Raw genomic sequence first — 20663 nt, 5'->3', positions numbered from 1 at the left:
GTGCGGCTTCGTAGCTTAGCAAAGTCGTACTAAAACATTTGACAGATTTTCAAGCGCCGTGTTCCACATAAAATCGTTTGGAGGTCAGTAAACACAACTGGAATTCATACATAAGGCACATGGGATTATAAGGGGCACTGTTGATTTTCAGAAAAATCAAAGGATTGATTTTAAGTGTGCCGTATTTTTCAAAAAACACGGTAATAACGACGGCCCGCTAGCATGCGCTACCAAAAATAGTGTTTTGTTGTGTATCTGACGGACGAAAGTTAAACCAGTTCCACAGCACTGAAGTTGCAGCATTTTTACAAACCAATTCTGGTTCATCCGTTTCATTCAACGATCCACTTTCGCCCTTCTCATTTTTCCGCCATGTACGTATGAAAACAAAGGCACTGCGCATGCGCATTTCACCCATATTCTATCGCGATATTTAATTTTCTTATCGTTGCCCAACTTTATACCGGTATTACCGTGAACGGTATGATATGGCCCAGCCCTAGTTATTAGCACGAACACTTTAAAGGTGATCATTTAGGAATGTCCCTGCAGGTTTTAGATCTCACCTTGGGTCAACATACCTGAATCGCATGATTGGTTCGTTACCAGGCCTCTGGAGAACTTCAGGACATGTTGAGGAGCTAATTTAGCCATTTAAATCAGCTGTGTTGGTTCGAGGACACATCTAAAACCTGCAGGGACACCGGCCCTTGTGGACTGAGATTGCCCACCCCTGATCTAAGAAAACCTTTTCCTTTTGCAGTATTTTTCTGTGGTGCGTTTTTCTATGTTATAACAAAAGGGGAACAAAGGTGTTTAAGTTCACCTAGGATGATCTGTTTTAATTTTCACATGGTCTTACTGAGGTGATGTGAATTGAAGGGGGGGGAGGTAAAATGCAATGGAAAAACTTGAAAATGGACCTTGAAAGTGCTTAAAAAGTGCTTGAATTTGACCCTGAAAAAGGTGTACAAACCCTGCCTGAAGTACTTTAAAAAAAAAAAAAAAAAAAAAAGTATGCAGCCATTGTACACCTTTGAACTCACATGTATACAATAGTTATCCATATCTGCTTAACTATTATTTTCAGATGTCACATTAAGCCATCTACAAATCCAAAGCAAACATACATCATATCATAGTTTGTATTAAATAAATTGAGTAAAATAAATGTAATTAAAATAAATTAAAACACACTATTGATCACTTTCTATCGCAAGGTAATTGTCTCCTAATAGTTGCCTATTAGGAGACAATCGTTCACTACAAAGGTCTCTTGCTTCTTTAGCAAGTGAGAATAAGTAGTAAAAGTGGTGGAGCTTTTATGGGGAATATAACTAAAAATACAAACTCCACAAATAAAACATACCATAAACTCATAGCTTTCAAACAAAGAAGCAAAAAAAAAAAAAACAATACGTAAGACCAAAAAAATTACTGTAAAAGATTCAAAACAAATCATGCAAAACCAAAAATACACCCTATCCTTCCCCAGGATGACACAAATACAGAGCTTCTCTCCTGTTCCTTGAATTTAAGACTGTGCATTCTGTGAAACCATCCTGGCAACTAATGCACAGTTGTGTAGTTTGCAGTGCATTTCTATAGGTGGGCTATACAAAAATACAGTTAAGGTTGACAAGGAACTCATCATAGACTGTATTTAGTTTGGATAGTTTTTCTTGAATAGTACTGATATATTCTTGTGGGATGTTCCTGGGATCCAATGTTCATAAAGACTATCAAAGTGAAGCAGAAGCAGAGTTTAAAAAAAAAAGAAGAAAGCATTCCCCTTTAGTATTAGTCTGCAGGTTCTTTCCCCTCTACGAGACAGCTCAGACCGTGTTGCTCCTTGTGCAAACTCATCTATGTCCCATGGTTCAGGTGCTTGTTTTATGTTAAATACTTTAGACTGTGTCTGAGGTTTTCTCTTATGGTCAGAGGGCCCGGTGGCGCCAGTGTCCGGCAGCCTCGCCTCTGTCAGTGCGCCCCAGGGTGGCTGTGGCTACAATGTAGCTTGCCATCACCAGTGTGTGAATGTGTGTGTGAATGGGTGGATGACTGGATATGTAAAGCGCTTTGGGGTCCTTAGGGACTAGAAAAGCGCTATATAAATACAGGCCATTTACCATTTACCATTTATAAATAGTGTAGTTAATAACTTTGCCCTTAAACACACAGAAAAAAGGCTAAACCACAATAGGTGCACATCTTTCATTCAACATTTTAAGTAATTAAAAGGATTTTAAAAACTTGAACGTGGCTTACAATCAGTTATGGTTGACAAGGACCTTTATAATAGCATAGAAAAATACCTTTGAATACAAATGTTCATGTTCCTTCAAATATCAGCTTACTAAAGTGTACACAAGTTCTTTAGCATACTTTTCTTCAATGACTAATGAATGAGAAACATAACGCAAATAGGAATAAATAAAAAATTTCCACCTACCTTAATATGAGTGTTGTTGTTATTAGGATATACAGAGTCCCTTGTAGTTTTTTTCGGTCTTTGTGTCACTCTTGAGAGGAAAAACTTCAGTGTCTGTCTTATGGATGTCTTCATAACATACTGTTAAACTTGTGTATCTTAATGCTGAACAGTGTCTTATGTATGACTGCCATCTTGATGAGTTTTCTGGCACAAGCAGGTTAGGGAGATTTCCGGTAGGTCAGAGTTTCAATATCACTCACCGGTGTTGTGTATTTCCTTTACACTTACTGATGGATTTATTCTCTTGCTGGCTCTTCAAAATGCAACACATTGCACAAATCTTTTAGTGCAATGTCTCAAAGCTAAAACAATCAAAGCAATGCCCAGTTTGAGAGAAAGTTGCCTTCCTGGGACATACAGTCCCGATCAAGACCACTTGAAAAACGGTTTCCCAACCACTGTGCCGCGTCACATTGGTGTGCCGTGAGAAAGGATCAGGCGCCCCAGAATGATGCAGCACTTAATAGCAATAGATTAATATTTGAAAAGAAAAAGTAGTCAGTCTGACCTGGGTCCTGGTTGGGGACCACTGGTCTAAGTCATAAAAAGGTCATCATGCAGTATTCTATCATTAAAAGCTTATACTGACTACTAAGTACAATTTTCCATTGATAGGTATGGATGGCAGAGGAAGTTTTTTCCCACTTACCTCATGGAAATGCTTGCATCAGGCATGCCAAAATGAATTTTTGAAGCGATTAACAATAATGGTCGAGCTAGTCATTACTGAGTTCATGTTTGGAACTTTGAATTATGTTTTGGGGGGTTTATGGGTTGTTTTTGGAGTGTGGTCCTAAACTTTTGATCAGCTGTAATACAGCCTGTTTCAGTTCAAGCGTTGTTTTCAATAAATTGCATGCTCAAAAAATGTTTTGTCTGACTCCAATTTCTTGGTGCTGCATGTCGAAGCTTTACTTGGAACTTTGTTAGGATCCAGCCACGCAAAATATGACTTTTTCCATTTTTCAAGTTGTTTTAAACTTTTGATTGGGATTGTATAATCTCTGCCACTGGTTAGAGAAGCTGGAAGTGGAAAACTCCCAGGTGGTGCTTCGACCTAGGGAAAAACCAGCAAAGTGTAAACGCACTCTCCCAGAGATCCTGTCATACTTCATGTCCCTGCCTGGTTCCAGATCCACTTCAGCAGCAGCTGGTCCCACCATAAAGGCATGCAGTACAACCTAGTGGACTGCCGTACCATTGTAAGGGGTATTGATGGTAGGACCCTCCACCCTCTAGTGTGTACGGTGGGGTCTGAGAAAACAGAACTCAGGGACCTGCAATCTGAAATCTACTGACATTCAGTGGTGACGATTTTAAACACTGTAACGTTATCTGTAATAGCTGCATTAGTTATCTCAGAATCAGAATCACTGATTTAGGTTCAGTGAGTCATCTTTCTAATAAGTCTGACTTTAATTACTAAATTGAATGCTGTAAAATTGGTTATTAATGACAGCTTTGATTGGCAGTTCCTGTCATGGAGCGTGATGGTCTAACAGAGCTCCTGAGCCATCGTAGGTGGATGCAGTGCCTAGCCTTGGTGGATCAATTCTGGATCCACTACATTTGAAATTAACTACCTTCACTCCACACATGGCACAAATGGCAACAGGAAAGGGATGAGTTGTTAGCGGTCTGCGTCCGTGAGACTAAACCACACAGCATACAGTATTTTACAGTAAATCCCTCACTCACATTATGGATGTGTAACTTGGATTCTTGTTCAATAAATGAGTGAACGACAGATACCTGAGTGGCAGTGGATTTTGTGGATAGGTTCTCTGTTCTTATTAGACAACCCTGTTGAGATTGTAGATGCATAAAGTCAGCACATTATCATCTTCATCATTCATAGTTCAGGAGGTCAAGTCTGTCTCTCTTAAAGTGACATCCTCCATTACAAAGAGACCTGTGTATATCTGTTTAACAACTGTGCAGAGTAGAATTCCTGGGATCAGTCAGCATTTAATTTTCATAGTCATGGCTGTTTAAAAGTAAATGTGTTAGGGCTGGGCGATATGACCCAAAATTCATATCTCGATATTTTTTAGCTGGATGGCGATATAAGATATATATCTCAATATTTTTTTTTTAAAGCCATAAGTTAAGAACAAAAAGAGAGTTCTTAGTCACACTGTGTCCCAGATGTCACACGGGCACTTTTATTTACATACAGCGTAGATGTACATGAAAAAATTACTCAAAAATAAATTATCAGCATTTATTAAATAATCATGGTCCATAAATAAAAGAAAACTATGTTCTTTTTGTGCATAACAAAAAGCTCAGAATTGTGCAGTCAAAATGTAAACTAACAGATGCTGAGCATAATAACAAAGAGACAGATTTCACAGCTGCACCACGTCTCTGAACAGATGCCATTTGTGGTCCTTATACACACACAGTACGGTAATATTACGTTGAAGCACAGTACGTATCACTCCGCGAGGCTCCTCCTCGGTAGCCGTAATCCTCTGACAATCCATCAAGCGGTGCAGCTCCGTAGCTTAGCAAAGTCATATTAAAACATTTTTTGACAGATTGCTGAGCGCTGTGTACCACATAAAATCGGTTCGCGGTCAGTAAGCACAACCAGAATTCATACATAAGGCGCACTGTCGAGTTTTGAGAAAATGAAAGGATTTTAGGCCGTGCAGCCCGGTTAGCGCGGTTAGCTCGCTAACACGTTGACGCCGTCCAGCCCCACGCACGGGGCGATCCGCGGTAACTCGCTAACGGAGATTTTCCGCTTTCATCTTGTCATTGCCTGCAGATGAAGCAATGGCGGAGGGGCAGTTGTGTTCAGTGAAGGAGAGGCGAGGCCGAGTAACGCAGCGTAGAGACAAAAGTGGACGAAAGAGAGGCAAACCTGCGGCTCCACAAGTATAATTATAACGTAACATAGACTATATCGATATAAACGATATTGTCACATCTTATATCTCGCATGAAAATATATCGATATTTTAAAAAAAACTCGATATATCGCCCAGCCCTAAAATGTGTGTCTATTTTATATTTATATGCAGCTGCCAAACATAAGTACCTCCATGTGTTTTTCTCTGTCATCCTGCAGGTTATAATGATGCAGCACCAGAATTGAACCAGGACCGGAAAACTGCCCAATCATCTCATCTTTGGAGCTCTTCATTTTTAAAAAACACAACTAAATTCAAAGTTTATACTAGATAATAGCTTACTATATAAAGCTGTGTCTTTTTTTTAACAACAAGTTCACATGTTAGCTCTCAGCACAACTGTGGATAGAAAAAAAACATAGAAAACTCAGGACAGGGAAGGATCAGCTTTATTTAAGTTTTGAGAGACATTTGATAGTTTTTGATGATGATTTTCTCTATGTGATTACATGAGCTTTCCCCAGATTCAGACCTCAGGACCAACCAGTGATAGACAAAAATCATTCTATACTCTCGGATGAATACACTTAATTGTTGTAATGACAGAGTAAATTTGTGTTAACACCTAAATTAACAGATGAAAAAGGCAAAACTATATTATATGCTGTCAGTGAAAGTTGTAGCTGTTTTACTGAAAATATTAAAGACAAAACATGAAAACTGAATATATTAATGTAACTGCTGTCACTACATATATTCTTATCTTTACTCAGTTTCATCCTACTCTTTTCATTCTGAAGCATCAACAATAAATGAGTTTGGTGTTTAGGAAAACTCTGACATGCTTAGACCTGTATGTATTTTGAATGCAAACACTGAATATAGTGTGGGGGACATTTACAGAAAGGGAAGCAAACATACACAGACAAAAACATCTTCCACTATTTAGCAATTTGAGATTTATAGTATCGGATAAAAAAAAAAAAACATTTGTGCTGCTTTGCATCTTTCTGCAAAATCTGTAAAATTATTTCTATAGTTAAATAAATACTACTAAATTGTTGGTAATTTAGTAGATATTTTCAAGATAAATGTCCATATGGACTGACACACATTCATGTTCCTCAGTCCATTGTTTTAAAATGGCGACTCTACTCTTGGATTTCCATCGAGGATGGCATTCTGTTTTTTGCAGCACTCATGCATGTGCCTAACTAATAGAGAACATAATCAGAGTTGATTGAACAAACTGTGATTAGCCTCTCTGAAAACGGAGTTAATTGTTAAAGTCAAAGTCTGTTTAACATAATTTTAGTAATTTAGTACATATTTTTAATGTAGACTTTTTCCATTTATACATATATTTATACACACACACACAAAAGCGGAACATTAATCAATATTGGACACAATATCACAGGAAGTCATCTCCAAAAAATACCATTAATGGTATTAATTCTGTCTGAGTAAGTGGAAAGGGTCACAGTAGTGTCAGTGTTGCAGTGACCCGACCTTTCTAGATGTTTCCATCTTGTTTAAGCCCCGACACATCCAGAAGACTATGGACTGTGGATTGTCCTTCTAGCCCTGGTATGAGTGGGGGAGGGAAGTTAATAGTTTTATTGGTAGTCTTGGGGCTTTCTGTCACACTTGATCATTATACAGAAAGAAGTGCCAGTTTTGGAATCAATATCCCCATTTTATCCAGTGAAACATAATACTATATACCAAGATACATGTTGAAATCTAGGCCAAGAAATACATAACACCATATTTAAGGCTAGAAATGCCTAAGAACAGTATCTATCTATCTATCTATCTATCTATCTATCTATCTATCTATCTATCTATCTATCTATCTATCTATCTATCTATCTATCTATCTATCTATCTATCTCTCTTTCTCTCTTTTTCTCTTTTTCTCTATCTCTCTCTCAAATTTATCATGTTATTATTTGTGCAGACCTGATGCTTGAGATGAGTAGGATACAACAGCTTTATCCCCTTAGGTGGATCATGTGGCTGCTTTCTCTGCATAAAAAAAGGAAAAAGCCAACACACCCTTTTGGACCAGCATAATGAATGGGGAGTGGTGCTAGAGGGTGTGGCTACAGCAGTTTGCCTGTCTCTGATTTGCTGACATATGCTCTAATTGGATCAAGTAGGAACTTGCTTAGGTTGATGCTTTGTACAGGGATTGGGAGCAGCCTGCATTGCACACTACCAGACAGGAAGAGAGGCAGTGAGGGAGGAGGCCAGAGTCTGCACAGCTCACCACTTGAAAATAAAGGATTGAGAGAGGAGGGGTGAGAGAAGAAAAGGGGAGTATCCAGTTCTGCCCTTCTGTGCTGCTGCAGCCCCCCTCCCACTCTGTGTAATTTCCTTTTTTCCTCTTTCCCCTTACTCATCTGTTTCAGTGGCTGCACTGAGAGGAAGGACACCTGCCGCTCCCTGATGATTCAGCTTTTCAGCTGTTTGGAGCTCCCAAGACTAGACAGCATGTCCCTCCTGCCACTGCAGTGCTTGGCTGGCCTGTCCTCTGCACTACATTTGCCTCAGCTAGAGCTGGCCCATCACATCGATACTACCTTTTCTTCCCAAGTATTCAGGTGAGTGAGTACAACTGTTTCACTGCTGCTCACTAGTAGACCGCACATTTTAAAAAATCTTTTCCGTATTTTTTGTTTCTGCCTGCAGGAAATTTGACAGTTGTTTTCCTTGTGAAAAAAAAGCATGAATAAGGAATTCCTATTTCTAATGCATAGACTGTCTACGTATCCCCTGGATTGTTAGCAAGGTTCCACTCTTTGAAGGGCATCACCTTTCTCTGAAACCCAGCTCTCCCTCTGTGTCTACACAATGGAAAAGATACTAAAAGACATTGGTGGAAAAATGTCATTGTGTGATGATCTGAGTTAATAGCTAAGGTGGTAAGAAACACTTCTTCAAGCAGTGTGAAAGGATGACTGAGGGAATGGAGGAAGTCTCTGCAGGGCCAGCTCCCCCTTTTGGATCAGTCTCCCCCACTGGCTCTACTGTTGATACTAGGCAAGTCCCAGAAGAGAAACCAGAGGAGACAGAGGCAGCTGGTGAGAGTGGGGAGGAGGCTATAGAGGGAACTGCAGAAGGAGGTGGTGCTGGTGACGATGGGGAGCATGTGGGGGCTTTTGGAATTGTGACCTTGCCAGAGGCCTGCTGCGTGTGCATAGAGATGGAACAGATTAACAATTGCCTGCACTCTGAGAAAATCTGCATCCTCCCCATACTGGCCTGTCTGCTTAGCTTAGCCCTCTGCACAGCTGGACTCAAATGGGTCTTTGTGGATAAGATATTTGAGTATGAACCACCATCACATTTAGATCCTAAGCCTATTGGACAAGACCCAATTATTATACCAGTTGAACCCACATTGGGAATAACAGTCTCGTTTCCTCATGCAACTCCTTCAAATAACTCCCTAACCACCACCTTCACCCTTACCCCAGAGCATCCTGAAGTTTCAGTAGAAGATAAATCTACACAACAGCCGCATGTGTCTCAGTCTTCACGAGTGATTGAGCCTGCTGTCACACTGAAATATAACGCTGAACACTATACCACCCCAAAGCAGACTCCCCAACGAAAGTCAACACAGAAATCACACAGCCATCATCAAACTATCTGTAAGTACCCAATACTTGTTTATATAAAAATCTGTAAGTGGGTTTTTCTTTAAGTTACTTACATATTTTTATGAGCCTAAATTAGATATACTGTAGTTTGCAATGGCTAGACATTACATGCTAACACAAAATTATGATTTTCATCATTGCAAAAGATAAAACAGGTTGATATAATAAGATTCAAATAACTTTTTTTCTCTTGTATCATTCAATTTGTAGTGTTCTTTTTTTCTGTACAAGAATGTTCTGTACCTGAAAACAGATGTGTTGTGACTTGCACACGGTGCCATGAGTAAGCCCCTGAACTATTTCTACACAAACTGTGTAAGTGTGTACCTTGAACCTTCAGTTTAAATCTACTTTACCCATACACTAATTGTGCGATTTCTGGGAGTCATGCTCTTTTACCCACTTTAGAGTTTAAGTGGCCCTTTATATTATAATGAAATGACTTAAGTAATTAAAGTCAATCAGTGTTTTCTTTAAAATGTTTTTCCTGTTTGCAAAAAAACGTGAGAAATGTGAAAGATCTCTGAAGTGTGTGGATGCACATTTCGAGATATACTGAAAAGTGCATATCAATAAATGATGCATGACATAAACTGAAAACCCAGGCTGTGGCACAGCCAGACTTCCTGTTTTCTGCCTATGCTACATTTCAAGGTCAGAGCCTTCTTGAAGCTAACTGATGTCCCCACTATCCCTGAGGCACAGGCGAAAATACACCAATCCATTTATGCTCTCTTTCTGCCTGGGCCTCTCAACTAGGCTGTTTTGTTTGTAGTCACATCACTCTGTGTTGTATTGTGGTGAGGTAGTGGTGGTAGGTCAGGGGTTGGTTTGTAGACAGTGCTTTACTTAAGAATGCTTGAATACCAGCAGTGACAGAAGGTTAATGTTTAAAAATTACCTCTGTTAATTTTCTTTCTGAGTGTCCCAAGTGAGATTCTGATGCTGAAATGTATAAATGTCTTGTTTTGGCCTGTAGAATGTTATCTGATTTCTGGCAAAGCTGGTGTCTCTCGGTGATAGCACTGCTGCTCCTCCCCTATCACTCATCTGTATGTATTCACTCAAGTTGCAGCCCTGTTGTAAATTTAGGAAGCAAGTGCAGCTTTATTCCAAAGACTGTCTGTACTTTCTAAACGTTTCACTTTGAAGTTTGACATTATGAGATGCATTGTAACTGTCTTACGCTTCCCTTTTCTATGTTTTTTTTTTTTTTTTTAAACACCTCTTCTCCAGTATTTTAAAATTGATAACAGTTCATCCATCCATTTCTTAACCAGTTATCCAGGTAAGGATTATGAAGAGTCCAGACCCTTTCTTAGATGTCAGAGGATGACCTGCACACCTAGGACATGTTCCCAGTCTATTGCAGGGTCAAAATGGAGACAAACAAACATTCATACAACTATGGTTAATTTAGAATCACTCCTCCCCTTGCTCTAAGAGCTCTGTAACACCAACATTTCTCATCAGTGGGATAATAAAGGTTTATTCTATTCTATTCTATTCTATTCTATTCTATTCTAACCTGCATATCTTTGGATTGTGAGAGGAAGCCAGAGTACCTGGAGAGGCATAGGAAGAACTCCACACATGTAGGTCATTGAGTTTGAACCCAGTATTTAATTGCTGTGTGGCAACAGTGCAACACACTACAGCACTGTGTTGCAGTCCTAAAAATCTTGGATATATGTATTTAACCAGATGCTTAATCTGTATGGTTTTACCTTGGCCTCCTCTAAAACTGTGAAGAATCTTCTAGAGTCTGGAGTCAGTTTTGACCAGGATATGGCTTTCAATGACTGCTTTCTTACATTTGTGCAATACCTCTAAAGATAGAAACATCCTGTCTCAGATCAATGCTGAAAAAGTAGTTCATGCATTTTTCACTTCTAGGCTGGACTATTTTAATTCATTAACAGGTTGTCCTTAAAAATCCTTCTTTCCTTCTAGTTCTGATGGGAACTAGAAGGAACGATCATTTACCCACCCCCTCATGTCTTCTTATGTTTTAGTTATACAGCACCAAAACATAACAACAGTTGTCTCAGAGTGCTTTATACTGTAAATTGAAAACCCTTCAATAATCAAGAGAAAACCCCAATGAGAAAGTGCTTGGAAAAATGGAGGAAAAATGGAGGGAGAGGCAGCCATCAGCTGTGATAGAAAAGGAAGAGCACAGAGGAAGACAGGCAAAAGTAAGACATTGGAAGAGAGCCAGATTTTAAAGTTAACTAATGATTAAATGCAACGTATTGTAGAAATACATAAAAAGTCAAAAGAGGTGAGTGAAGAAGAAACACACAGTACATCATGCTCCCAGCAGCTGAGGCCTAGTAGAATCAAGATAATATCAAAGAGGATAAAAACCTATAGCAGGGGAGTTTATAACCTTTAAAAAGCTGATGAGTTACATTTCTAAGATACTGATGTTGTGGAATCATGACCACGACCTTTTAGGATGACTTATATTGTCAAACAACATTTTTGACAATTATCTTCACGCATGATAGGTGGAATGGCTCTCGGCAAATGATTGCTGATTTTAATCCACTAATAGCTTTTACACACTATTGCTACAATTCATTTCATTAGCACAACTTAAAGCATATTGCAATGAAATGTAATCCATCCCTTCACAATGGCTGTGGATAAAAGTCTAAAAATATTTTGGGAGCTTTTGATATTTTAATGGCAAGCTACCGCTAATAATTATGTGAATAACTGCATGTAAAATGTGTTCAACATTTTTTCAACTCTTCTTCTCACAAACTTAGAAGATTTCAAAATCTTCTAAGTTTGCAAAATGCCATTTCCTCTCCATGATTTGGGTTACCTGCTTTGACAAAAAGTTATTGCCACTTCTATCTTGTGATAGGAATGCTCTTTATGCCTGAAAATTATTTGAAATATTGGTCAAACATTTCATGAGAGAAATGTTTGACCAATATTTGACAGATTATTGGCCAAGAAGTAATTTATTGCATGTATTATATATGCAACATGCATATGTTTAACAAAATATAATCATGACAGTTTACACGTGTTAATCATTAGCCCACTTGCATGGATACTCTTAGCTGTTCATTGGGTAATAGGAAAGTGGGGAGAAGGTTACCTGTAGGGTAGGGATAAAATGGTGTTCTAGTTATGGCATAGGTCTGGCGCAGAAGTATAATTCATATTTAAGGCCGAGGATGCATGTGTTGTTTTCATGAAATGCTAATTATAGGTGTCTCTCCCCAGCTACCATCAGCACTTCCACTACAGCAAAGACCTCAAGTCACGTAACCCGCTGCAGTGACAGTCAGAGGAACTACTGTGTTAATGGAGGCGAGTGCTTTACCCTTGAAATCATCCCGGGCAGTACAAAGTTTCTCTGCAGGTATGCCATGAACTGTAGGTTAAGCTCACTGAATACTGCTACTGCTGGCATTTGTAATGCCAGAACAAAATAATTTTTGTACTTTATCCTGCTTAACTAACTAAATCCAACCTATATTGTCTGAAAAGTAGACATGATGATTTCTGATGAAAACATTAGAAATATAATGGAACTTTATCATACAACCCCAGGTCTGAAAAAGCTGGGATGTCAGTAAAAATAGAATGCAATGATATGCAAATCCCATATACTCATATTTTATTCTCAGTAGAACACAGAAAAAATCAATTCAATTTAATGACAATGGTGTGCTTGGTTCTTTCTTCTTTATGAAAGAATAAATTTACGTTGAAACCAAGCACACCATTGTTTTTCTTGTGACATTACCAATAACTTTGATGTGTCACATGACTCTGTTGTTGTATCCAAGATGGCCGACTTCTAAATGGCCAACATGGCCACCACCCATCTTGAGGAGTTTGCCCCCTCACATATACTAATGTGCCACAAACAGGACTTCAATATCACCAACCATTCCCATGTTATTACGGTTTATCCATATAAATGGCCCACCCTGTAGATTGACCAACCTGTGTACCACTGGTTGACTACAAGAAAGCAGATGACTCAATGCCTATGCATGGATCCTGGAATGCCTAGAACTATACAGGATCATCAGGACCCTAAGAGCATTCATCAGGAATTCAATGGGGATGTGGTGAACAGCATTAGAGGACAATTTCAAGCCAAACACACAAGTCACCATCAAGTGCGGGATCTACCAAGGAGATGCCCTGTCCTCACTGCTGTTCTGTATAGGCCCGAACCCCCATAGTGCTATCATTGACAAGACTGGCTATGGGTACCGAATACGTAATAGAACAATTGTCAGCCACCTCCTCTACATGGATGATATCATGCTGTATTCCGGGAGTGAATGAGGCATTGATTCATCGATCCATACCACCAGGATCTATAGCAACAACATCAGAATGTCATTTGGACTGGAGAAGTTTAGCCAGATGGTAACAAAGAGAGGAAAAGTACTACCAGAAGGGAAATTTGCTGACAATCTAGACTAGGAGAAGAACCATCATGGATAGACAGGGCCCTCCAGGGTATGTACCACCAGCAGATGGTAGAATTGACTAACAGCCAGAAATCCTACCACTGGCTGGGTAAAGCTGAAAAAACAGCACAGATGCAGTAATCATGGCAGAACAGAAACAAGTTCTGAAACAATCAGGCACATAACAACAGGGTTCAAAATGCTAGCCAGCGAGACATACATAGAACGCCATAACCAAGTGGCTGGCATGCGGTGTATCTGTGCTAAGTTATGGCCTGGAAGTCTTGAGGTCAAAATGTGATACGCCATTTGACAATGATTGAGCTAAGATAAGATACTGTGGGGCTTTCAGATAGCCTGTCCAGGGGCCTATCCTTCCATGACAGTGAGGGGAATGATTTGCCCATTTGCCCATTACTTAAAAAAAGTCACTGAGGTAGCTGAACAACTCCTTAGTGGCTGGGTCACTGAGGTGGATGAGGATCACCCTAAGTTCCTAACGACCATGAGTGTTATAGGGCTTTTTTGGTATGCCTCCCATCCAGGTTGGGAACTCCCACTATGTTTATTATGTTGTAATTGTAACATTATATCTAGATTTTTTTTTTTTTAACAAAAAAAGCATTATATGATAAAGTTCTATCTTGGAAAATAGTATGTTTTGTGACTGTGTGTCATTGAGTGTTTGCGTCCTGTGGATAACAGTAGGTGCTGTTTTTGTCTTGTCCTTTCTATCCATTAACTAGGTGCTTGGCTGGATTCACTGGGCACCGATGTGAACAAGCAGTTCTTAAGAATGTCTCAGACCCAAAACGTATGTGAATACAACTGTATTTAGTCCCACATGTCATTGCTGGTGTTTCACTCTTAGCATATTTTCTCCAGGAAATAGTGGAGAAATTCATGTTGCCTTCTATGCACAGATATAAACTTGGTGAGCATGCTGAACTTATTTCTCCAAGTTCAAGTAGACTCTATGTAGAACATGGTCTAAAGGCTTAAGCATACTCTCTTCTGCAGTGAATTTGCATGTAATTCACATCTCACCACACCTCATCCATCCTGTTTAGACCAGTGATCTCCACTTCAGTATGAAGCCACATTGCCAGATCATCAGAAAACAAAACATTGATTATGTTCTTGTACAATTTGGGTTCTGTAGTGCAAAGCAATTTCAGATTCTCCAAATCTTTATCTTATGCTAATATCATCTATCATACTATCAGTCACAAAAGTGGTTATCAGCCTGATAACTCAACCGAGGGTTTCACCAGTTTAGCTACAAGCTTTTACAAGGTTTAATATTAAAATAAAGTAATTAAACACACAATACATCTAAATATACCTGTGTAACTATGGAATTCAAAGCATCGGAGTATGAGAGTGTATGATAAGAAAATCAATAGACAGTATATAGGCCTATATTATTAAAACAGCTAAATTATGTGCGTGTATTTTAATTGCTTTTAGTAGTCAGCATTATATAAAACGTTGTATAAATAAACGATTTATTCAAAGCTAGAAAGGAAAGCTGAAAATAAGTGGCCAGTTATTAAACTCAATAATCTCTATTATTACAATACAGGGAGATCTGGCTATAGTCAAAATTGTGGATTTAGTTAAACAAATGCGTAAATCAAGATATACCCATGATGTACAAGTCTAACTCAAGCCCTATTCTTTTATTTGCAACTCAGAAAGTGTTAAATTGTGTCAGCACATTAAAGAAATATAAAAAGGAAAATATAAATATATTTATGAAATATAAAAGGAAAATCCAAACTGGTAATTGGGTTTAGATGTAGAAATGATATGAACAATAATAACAATATTAGATGCAATAGTTTAGGATTATACCACTATATTACAGCTTATTGAAAAGCTTTAAAATTATCTGAAAATGCATAAGAGCAGATGAAAGTTGCCCCTAACCTACAGTGCTACAGTCCTATTGATTTCTTTTCTTTCTTTTTTTGATATTTTCTTTTTTTTGATATTTGCTGATATGTGACAGATCATCAAAGTAAATTTAATATCAGCCAAAGATTACCTGAGTAAATGCAAAGTGCAGTTATTAAATGATTTAATTTAAGAGAAAAAGCTATTTAAACCTACATGGTCTTATGTAAAAAAGATAGCTATTCTTTAAACCTATAAGCTGTTTGTGCCATACTTGGAAGCAAGAATTACAATCAAGCATTTGCAATAACTGACAATGTCTTTCAGATCACTGGAATTTTGGCCCACTTTTCTTTGCAAAATTCAGCTACACTGGAAGGTTTTGAAGCATGTATGGCCTGTTTAATGTCATACCAAACCATCTCAGATGGATTTAACCTTTGACTAGGCCACTACAAAGCCTTGACTTTGTTTTTATTTTTATTTTTTGTTTGTGTTGTATTTTGATCCATGATTCCATAAATTGGGGTACTTAATCCAGACCTTGAAGCAGGCCTTGCCCATCATACTACCACCACCATGTTTGACTGTTGGTATGATGTTTTTTTTATGAAACGTGTTTAATTTATTCCAATTGTAATAATAATAATGATAATGGATTGCATTTATATAGCGTGTAATGGAATGCAAACCTTCCCAAGAGTTAAACTTTTGTCCCATTTATCCACAGAATATTTTCCCCAAAGTCTTGGGGTTCATTGAGGTATTTTTTGGGGGAAATGTGAGACAATTCTTTTTGATCAACTGTGGTTTTCTCAGGATGCCAATTTTTATCTAGTATCTTTCATATTGTTGAATCATATCAGTCTTGCAAGTGAGGCTTGCGGTTCTTAATCCAGTTAATCATAGTTAATTCAAGATTTAACATTAAGTAACTGTGTTACATAAAGCAAGGTAGGTGGATAACTATTATGTATAAAAAATGATAAAATGATTGTTTCTAATCTGCATTTTGTAACTTGTACTCGGGACATCTTTGTGTATTAAACATATTAAAAACGTTTTTGAAATGTGTAAGCGTGAAAAAAATTCAAAATAGTAGTAGTAGTAGTAATAATAATAATAATAATAATAATAATAATATTGATCAACAGCACTGCATATTTCACTGCATATTTATCTTGAGCAGGTTAGCAGGTCGCTGTAAATTTTCAAGTCTAAACGTAGTGTTGGAAAATAAATGTCACATACAAGAGAGCAGAGGGATTACCTGTTGCAGTACTGAATGACCAAGAGTAATGGAGCCATTACTGGGGTCTTTAATTCTATTTTGTCTGAAATTTATGCAACTGGGGTTATCCTAATTGTCTTATTACATACATGCAAATTTCAGTCTGTTGCAAAGAGAGTAGTTAAATTAGGTTAACTGTAATCACTAAATTAGAATTGATCATCTGTCATTTATGACTTATGCAATATACAACGTAGTCTGAAAGGGTAATTTTAAATAAAGACTCAATAGGTAGACATGCTGGTTTAGATATCCATAACACCAGTGATGACTGTGGGTTTTGCATATGACATAAACTAACACCCTCTTTCTCTTCTTCTTTATTTCTCATGTTTCCTACTCAGGTGTCCAGTTGAATTTACTGGTGATCGCTGCCAGAACTATGTAATGGCCAGCTTTTACAGTATGTCTATTTCCTCTCATCTTCTTGGCTTGCAACTTGACTAACAGTTAACCTCTTTATTTCTTCTTATATTTTTCATTAATGCAGTGTTTCTCCATTTAAGTGTTTTCTTTAAAGCTGTATTTATATTTATTTAGTATGTATATTTATATACATTCAGAAATTGAGTGTTTCAATCCATACAACCACTTTTCTTAAATACAGCCTTTTACATGCTCACAAAAATGAAATGGTGGATTATCATACTTGAATATTAGAACATATTTAACTGAGTCTAAAAGGCGATGCAACAATACAATACTCAACAATACTCAAATGGCTCAAAGCATACTAAGAAAAAAAACCCCTGCTCTGTTACAGTACGAATACCAGCCTGGACTGTCAACACATGGATCCATGACACTGACACCAAAATGTCAAAACGTTCAGCAGAAATTTACATTCTGATGAACAAATCTCTGCTCTGTGGACACATTTGGTGTACTCAAACATATTCTCCATAGTCAATCCACTTTATGGTTGGTAAATGGCCTGTATTTATATAGTGCCTTACTAGTCCCTAAGGACCCCAAAGCGCTTTACATATCCAGTCATCCACCCATTCACACACACATTCACACACTGGTGATGGCAAGCTACATTGTAGCCACAGCCACCCTGGGGCGCACTGACGAGGCGAGGCTGCCGGACACTGGCGCCACCGGGCCCTCTGACCACCACCAGTAGGCAACAGGTGAAGTGTCTTGCCCAAGGACACAACGACCGAGACTGCCCAAGCCGGGGCTCAAACCGGCAACCTTCCGATTACAAGGCGCATTATGGGTAGTGCATTCTGTGATCGTTTTCCAATTCAGGTCTACTGTACAGAGTGATTGCCTTATATAGCGTTTTGAGTGCTCTGGGAGAATAGAATAACTTATATACTGTAAGAGTCATTCCATTTACTATTTAACATTTAACTGTCTTGGTCACTGTAACTGTTAGTTACTGAAGCTTTTTGTTTGGTGTTTTCGTCCACAGAACTGCTGCAAACTTGTTTCTTACTTTTATATTACATTGTCTTTTATGCCACAATGATCAAAAGGCACAACTTTTATATTAAGGTAAATTTTCAGTTTCTGGTTTCACTTTTCATCATGTAAGTCTGATAATGGAACAAGCAGATGCTTTAGTGTGCTAACTTCTATTGCAAATCTTTATCCAAATTGAAAATAAGACAGTCAACATTTATACAGTATCAGCATTTGAAAGATGAATTCACACATCATTTATCATACATTTGCATTAGAAATATTAGTACAGTGAAAATAGGATATACCCACAAAACAGGAATTTTACATTTTAAAGGGTATAACCTTTAAACAACTGCAATGAATTAAACAATATTTTACAAAAATAGCATAGAAGAAAAGCCAGAAAAACCACAAGGAGTGTGTTCATGGGGATTTTTGACAATTTTTCCAGAAGTGCATTTGTGAAGTCAGACACTGATGTCTCACCTGTACACTCTGGGTTCCTTCCACTGGAACTAAGGGGCTATTACATTCAGTTCTTTTTAATTCTTTTGGCGGCAAAGAAAGACTGGACCCAGGGTGGTCAAAACTCAATAAAAAAACTCAAATCTTTAATTTACATTTACATTTCATACATTTCCTGTTTTTCAGTCTGGCTGAGCACTTAGTTTGTGAGTCAAAAGTGGCTTTGCTTTACAAGCCTTTATTACTAAAATACATAAAACAATATAATCAGAAAATAAGCACTAAGAATATATGTTTATTCCTTAACAGGGCCAAGCCCAACTCCTGAAAAACAACCCCACACCATACACCTCCTTCCACCAAACTTCACACTTAGCAGAGTGCAGTTAGACAAGTACCTTTCTAAGCTCCTTAGACTACCATGATCTGGATGACTGAGAACCTACACAGACACTTACATGAGTACCAACTGCCGCAACTGCCAAAACCAGACACCTAAGCCTTCATCACTACATCTAATGGTTTGCATTGCACTTGGTGATGTAAGGCTTGCATATAACTTCCCAGCCATGGAAACCTATTCCATGAAGCTCTATACATCACTGTTCTCAAGCTATTCTGAAGGCCACATGAATTATGGAGGTCTATAGTGATTAACCCTGCAGAAAGTTGACAACCTCTATCATTTTGCGCCTCCTCTGACTGTGGAATATTTAGTAGGGAGTAAATTTCACGCCTGGACTTGCTTTTGCACAGGTTGTATAATATCACTGTGTCATGCTGGAATTCACTGAGCTCCTGAAAAAAACCCATTATTTAACAAATGTTTGTAGAAGCAGCCTGCATGTCTAGGTGCTTGATTTTATATATCTGAAGTTTTTTATCACAGAAGTTATTGGAACATCTGAATTCAATTATTTGAATTGGTGCGTTAAAACTTCTGGTAACATAGTGAACTTCATATATGGGCCATAAATACATGTGGTTATTATTAGGGGTTCCCCAGTTGAGTGAGTAACACACGCCAGTGTTATTTTGTCCAGCAGAACATACACTGTGTGGTTAACAGTAATTTTATTTAGAAGTGCAGTTTTGGCCACACACTGCCAGCTGTCTCATACCCAGAGATAACCTTTTCTACTCTGCTCTGCACTCAGTGGCTGTCCAGTCCCAGCTTCAGCTCTTCCTTCCAGGTCCTGGCGCTCTACTGGAATAGGGGAGGCATGACTAGATGATAGTTGCCAGTGTCCCCCGGCACTGTCCTCTGAACCCACTTCACCACCCCACTCCTGCAGCCAAGCCTCAGACCACACCCCACTACATGCTGATTGAGGCCACTATAATAACATTGTAATAACCATTGATACTAAAATCTATTAGATAAATGATGTACATTTTTATTATGCCTTTTAAATTCTGAACTAATATAGTTGGCTGAAGTTTTTCTAAGTAACAGACCAGTGCATTTATTCTTGGCTTGCTCTGAATTTAAAGTGCAGAGATGTCTACAAACCAAAGTGCTTTGAGTGCTCAGATAGAGGAGAAAAGCACTACATAAGCATGATGCCATCTGATTTTGTTCCTGCTGGAAGAACAGGAAGAGTATTATGTGAAATATATAAAAAATTCTAACTTACTAATTTTGGTTTATCAGTACATCAAAAAAGGCTTGTGTCTTAAACGCAAGGTAAAGTTTGAACTTAGTGCTTATCTTTTGGTGTAACTGCCTTGGAAATGATAGGGCCCATGTCTCAGTAAGCAATCATCTCAAATTCAAATCTGGGTATGTGTGGAACTGGAAAAAGGTGATAGGCAGTTCTGAATTTCATCCTTTTTTGGTAATCTTTGGGCTGATGATCTTTAACCACTTCTCATTTGATTAACTTTGAGTATTCTGATATTGTCTGTTTTTGACATTCATTGGTGTAGGCTCATTTTTCTTTAGCTGGTATAGATATTCTTATATGTGATCAAGGCTTTAACCAGGTATGAGGTCCCCATTAGTTAAGTTAAAACATTAAAGTATTAAAACATGTGGTTAAATATACAGGATTTAATACACTGTCAACTGATCACCACTTGGTGGTGAGTTGGATCAGGTTGCCGGGGAGG

The 20663-nt window shown here is 38.2% G+C and overlaps 1 protein-coding gene across 7 annotated transcripts in view; it reads left to right on the top strand.

Moving 5' to 3' along the window:
- slc38a9 (solute carrier family 38 member 9) overlaps positions 1-20663 on the top strand; it is a 99988-nt gene that overhangs the window by 34165 nt on the left and 45160 nt on the right. For 4 of the 7 annotated variants that reach the window (XM_042228830.1, XM_042228831.1, XM_042228828.1 and 1 more), the window contains 4 exons: positions 5574-7964; positions 8053-9017; positions 12273-12411; positions 14227-14294. In XM_042228830.1, coding sequence (XP_042084764.1) covers positions 8318-9017; positions 12273-12411; positions 14227-14294 — 907 coding nt within the window. In that variant the 5' untranslated portion in view covers positions 5574-7964; positions 8053-8317. Of the gene's footprint in view, positions 1-5573; positions 7965-8052; positions 9018-12272; positions 12412-14226; positions 14295-17014; positions 17074-20663 lie in introns of all 7 variants that reach the window. The other 3 variants (XM_042228833.1, XM_042228832.1, XM_042228829.1) reach the window with 2 other exon arrangements.

The sequence above is a fragment of the Haplochromis burtoni genome, unplaced genomic scaffold (assembly GCF_018398535.1).
Source record: "Haplochromis burtoni strain Fernald_Lab_line unplaced genomic scaffold, NCSU_Asbu1 Contig_356, whole genome shotgun sequence".
NCBI lineage: Eukaryota > Metazoa > Chordata > Actinopteri > Cichliformes > Cichlidae > Haplochromis > Haplochromis burtoni.
This window is presented reverse-complemented; position numbering and strand designations above follow the sequence as displayed.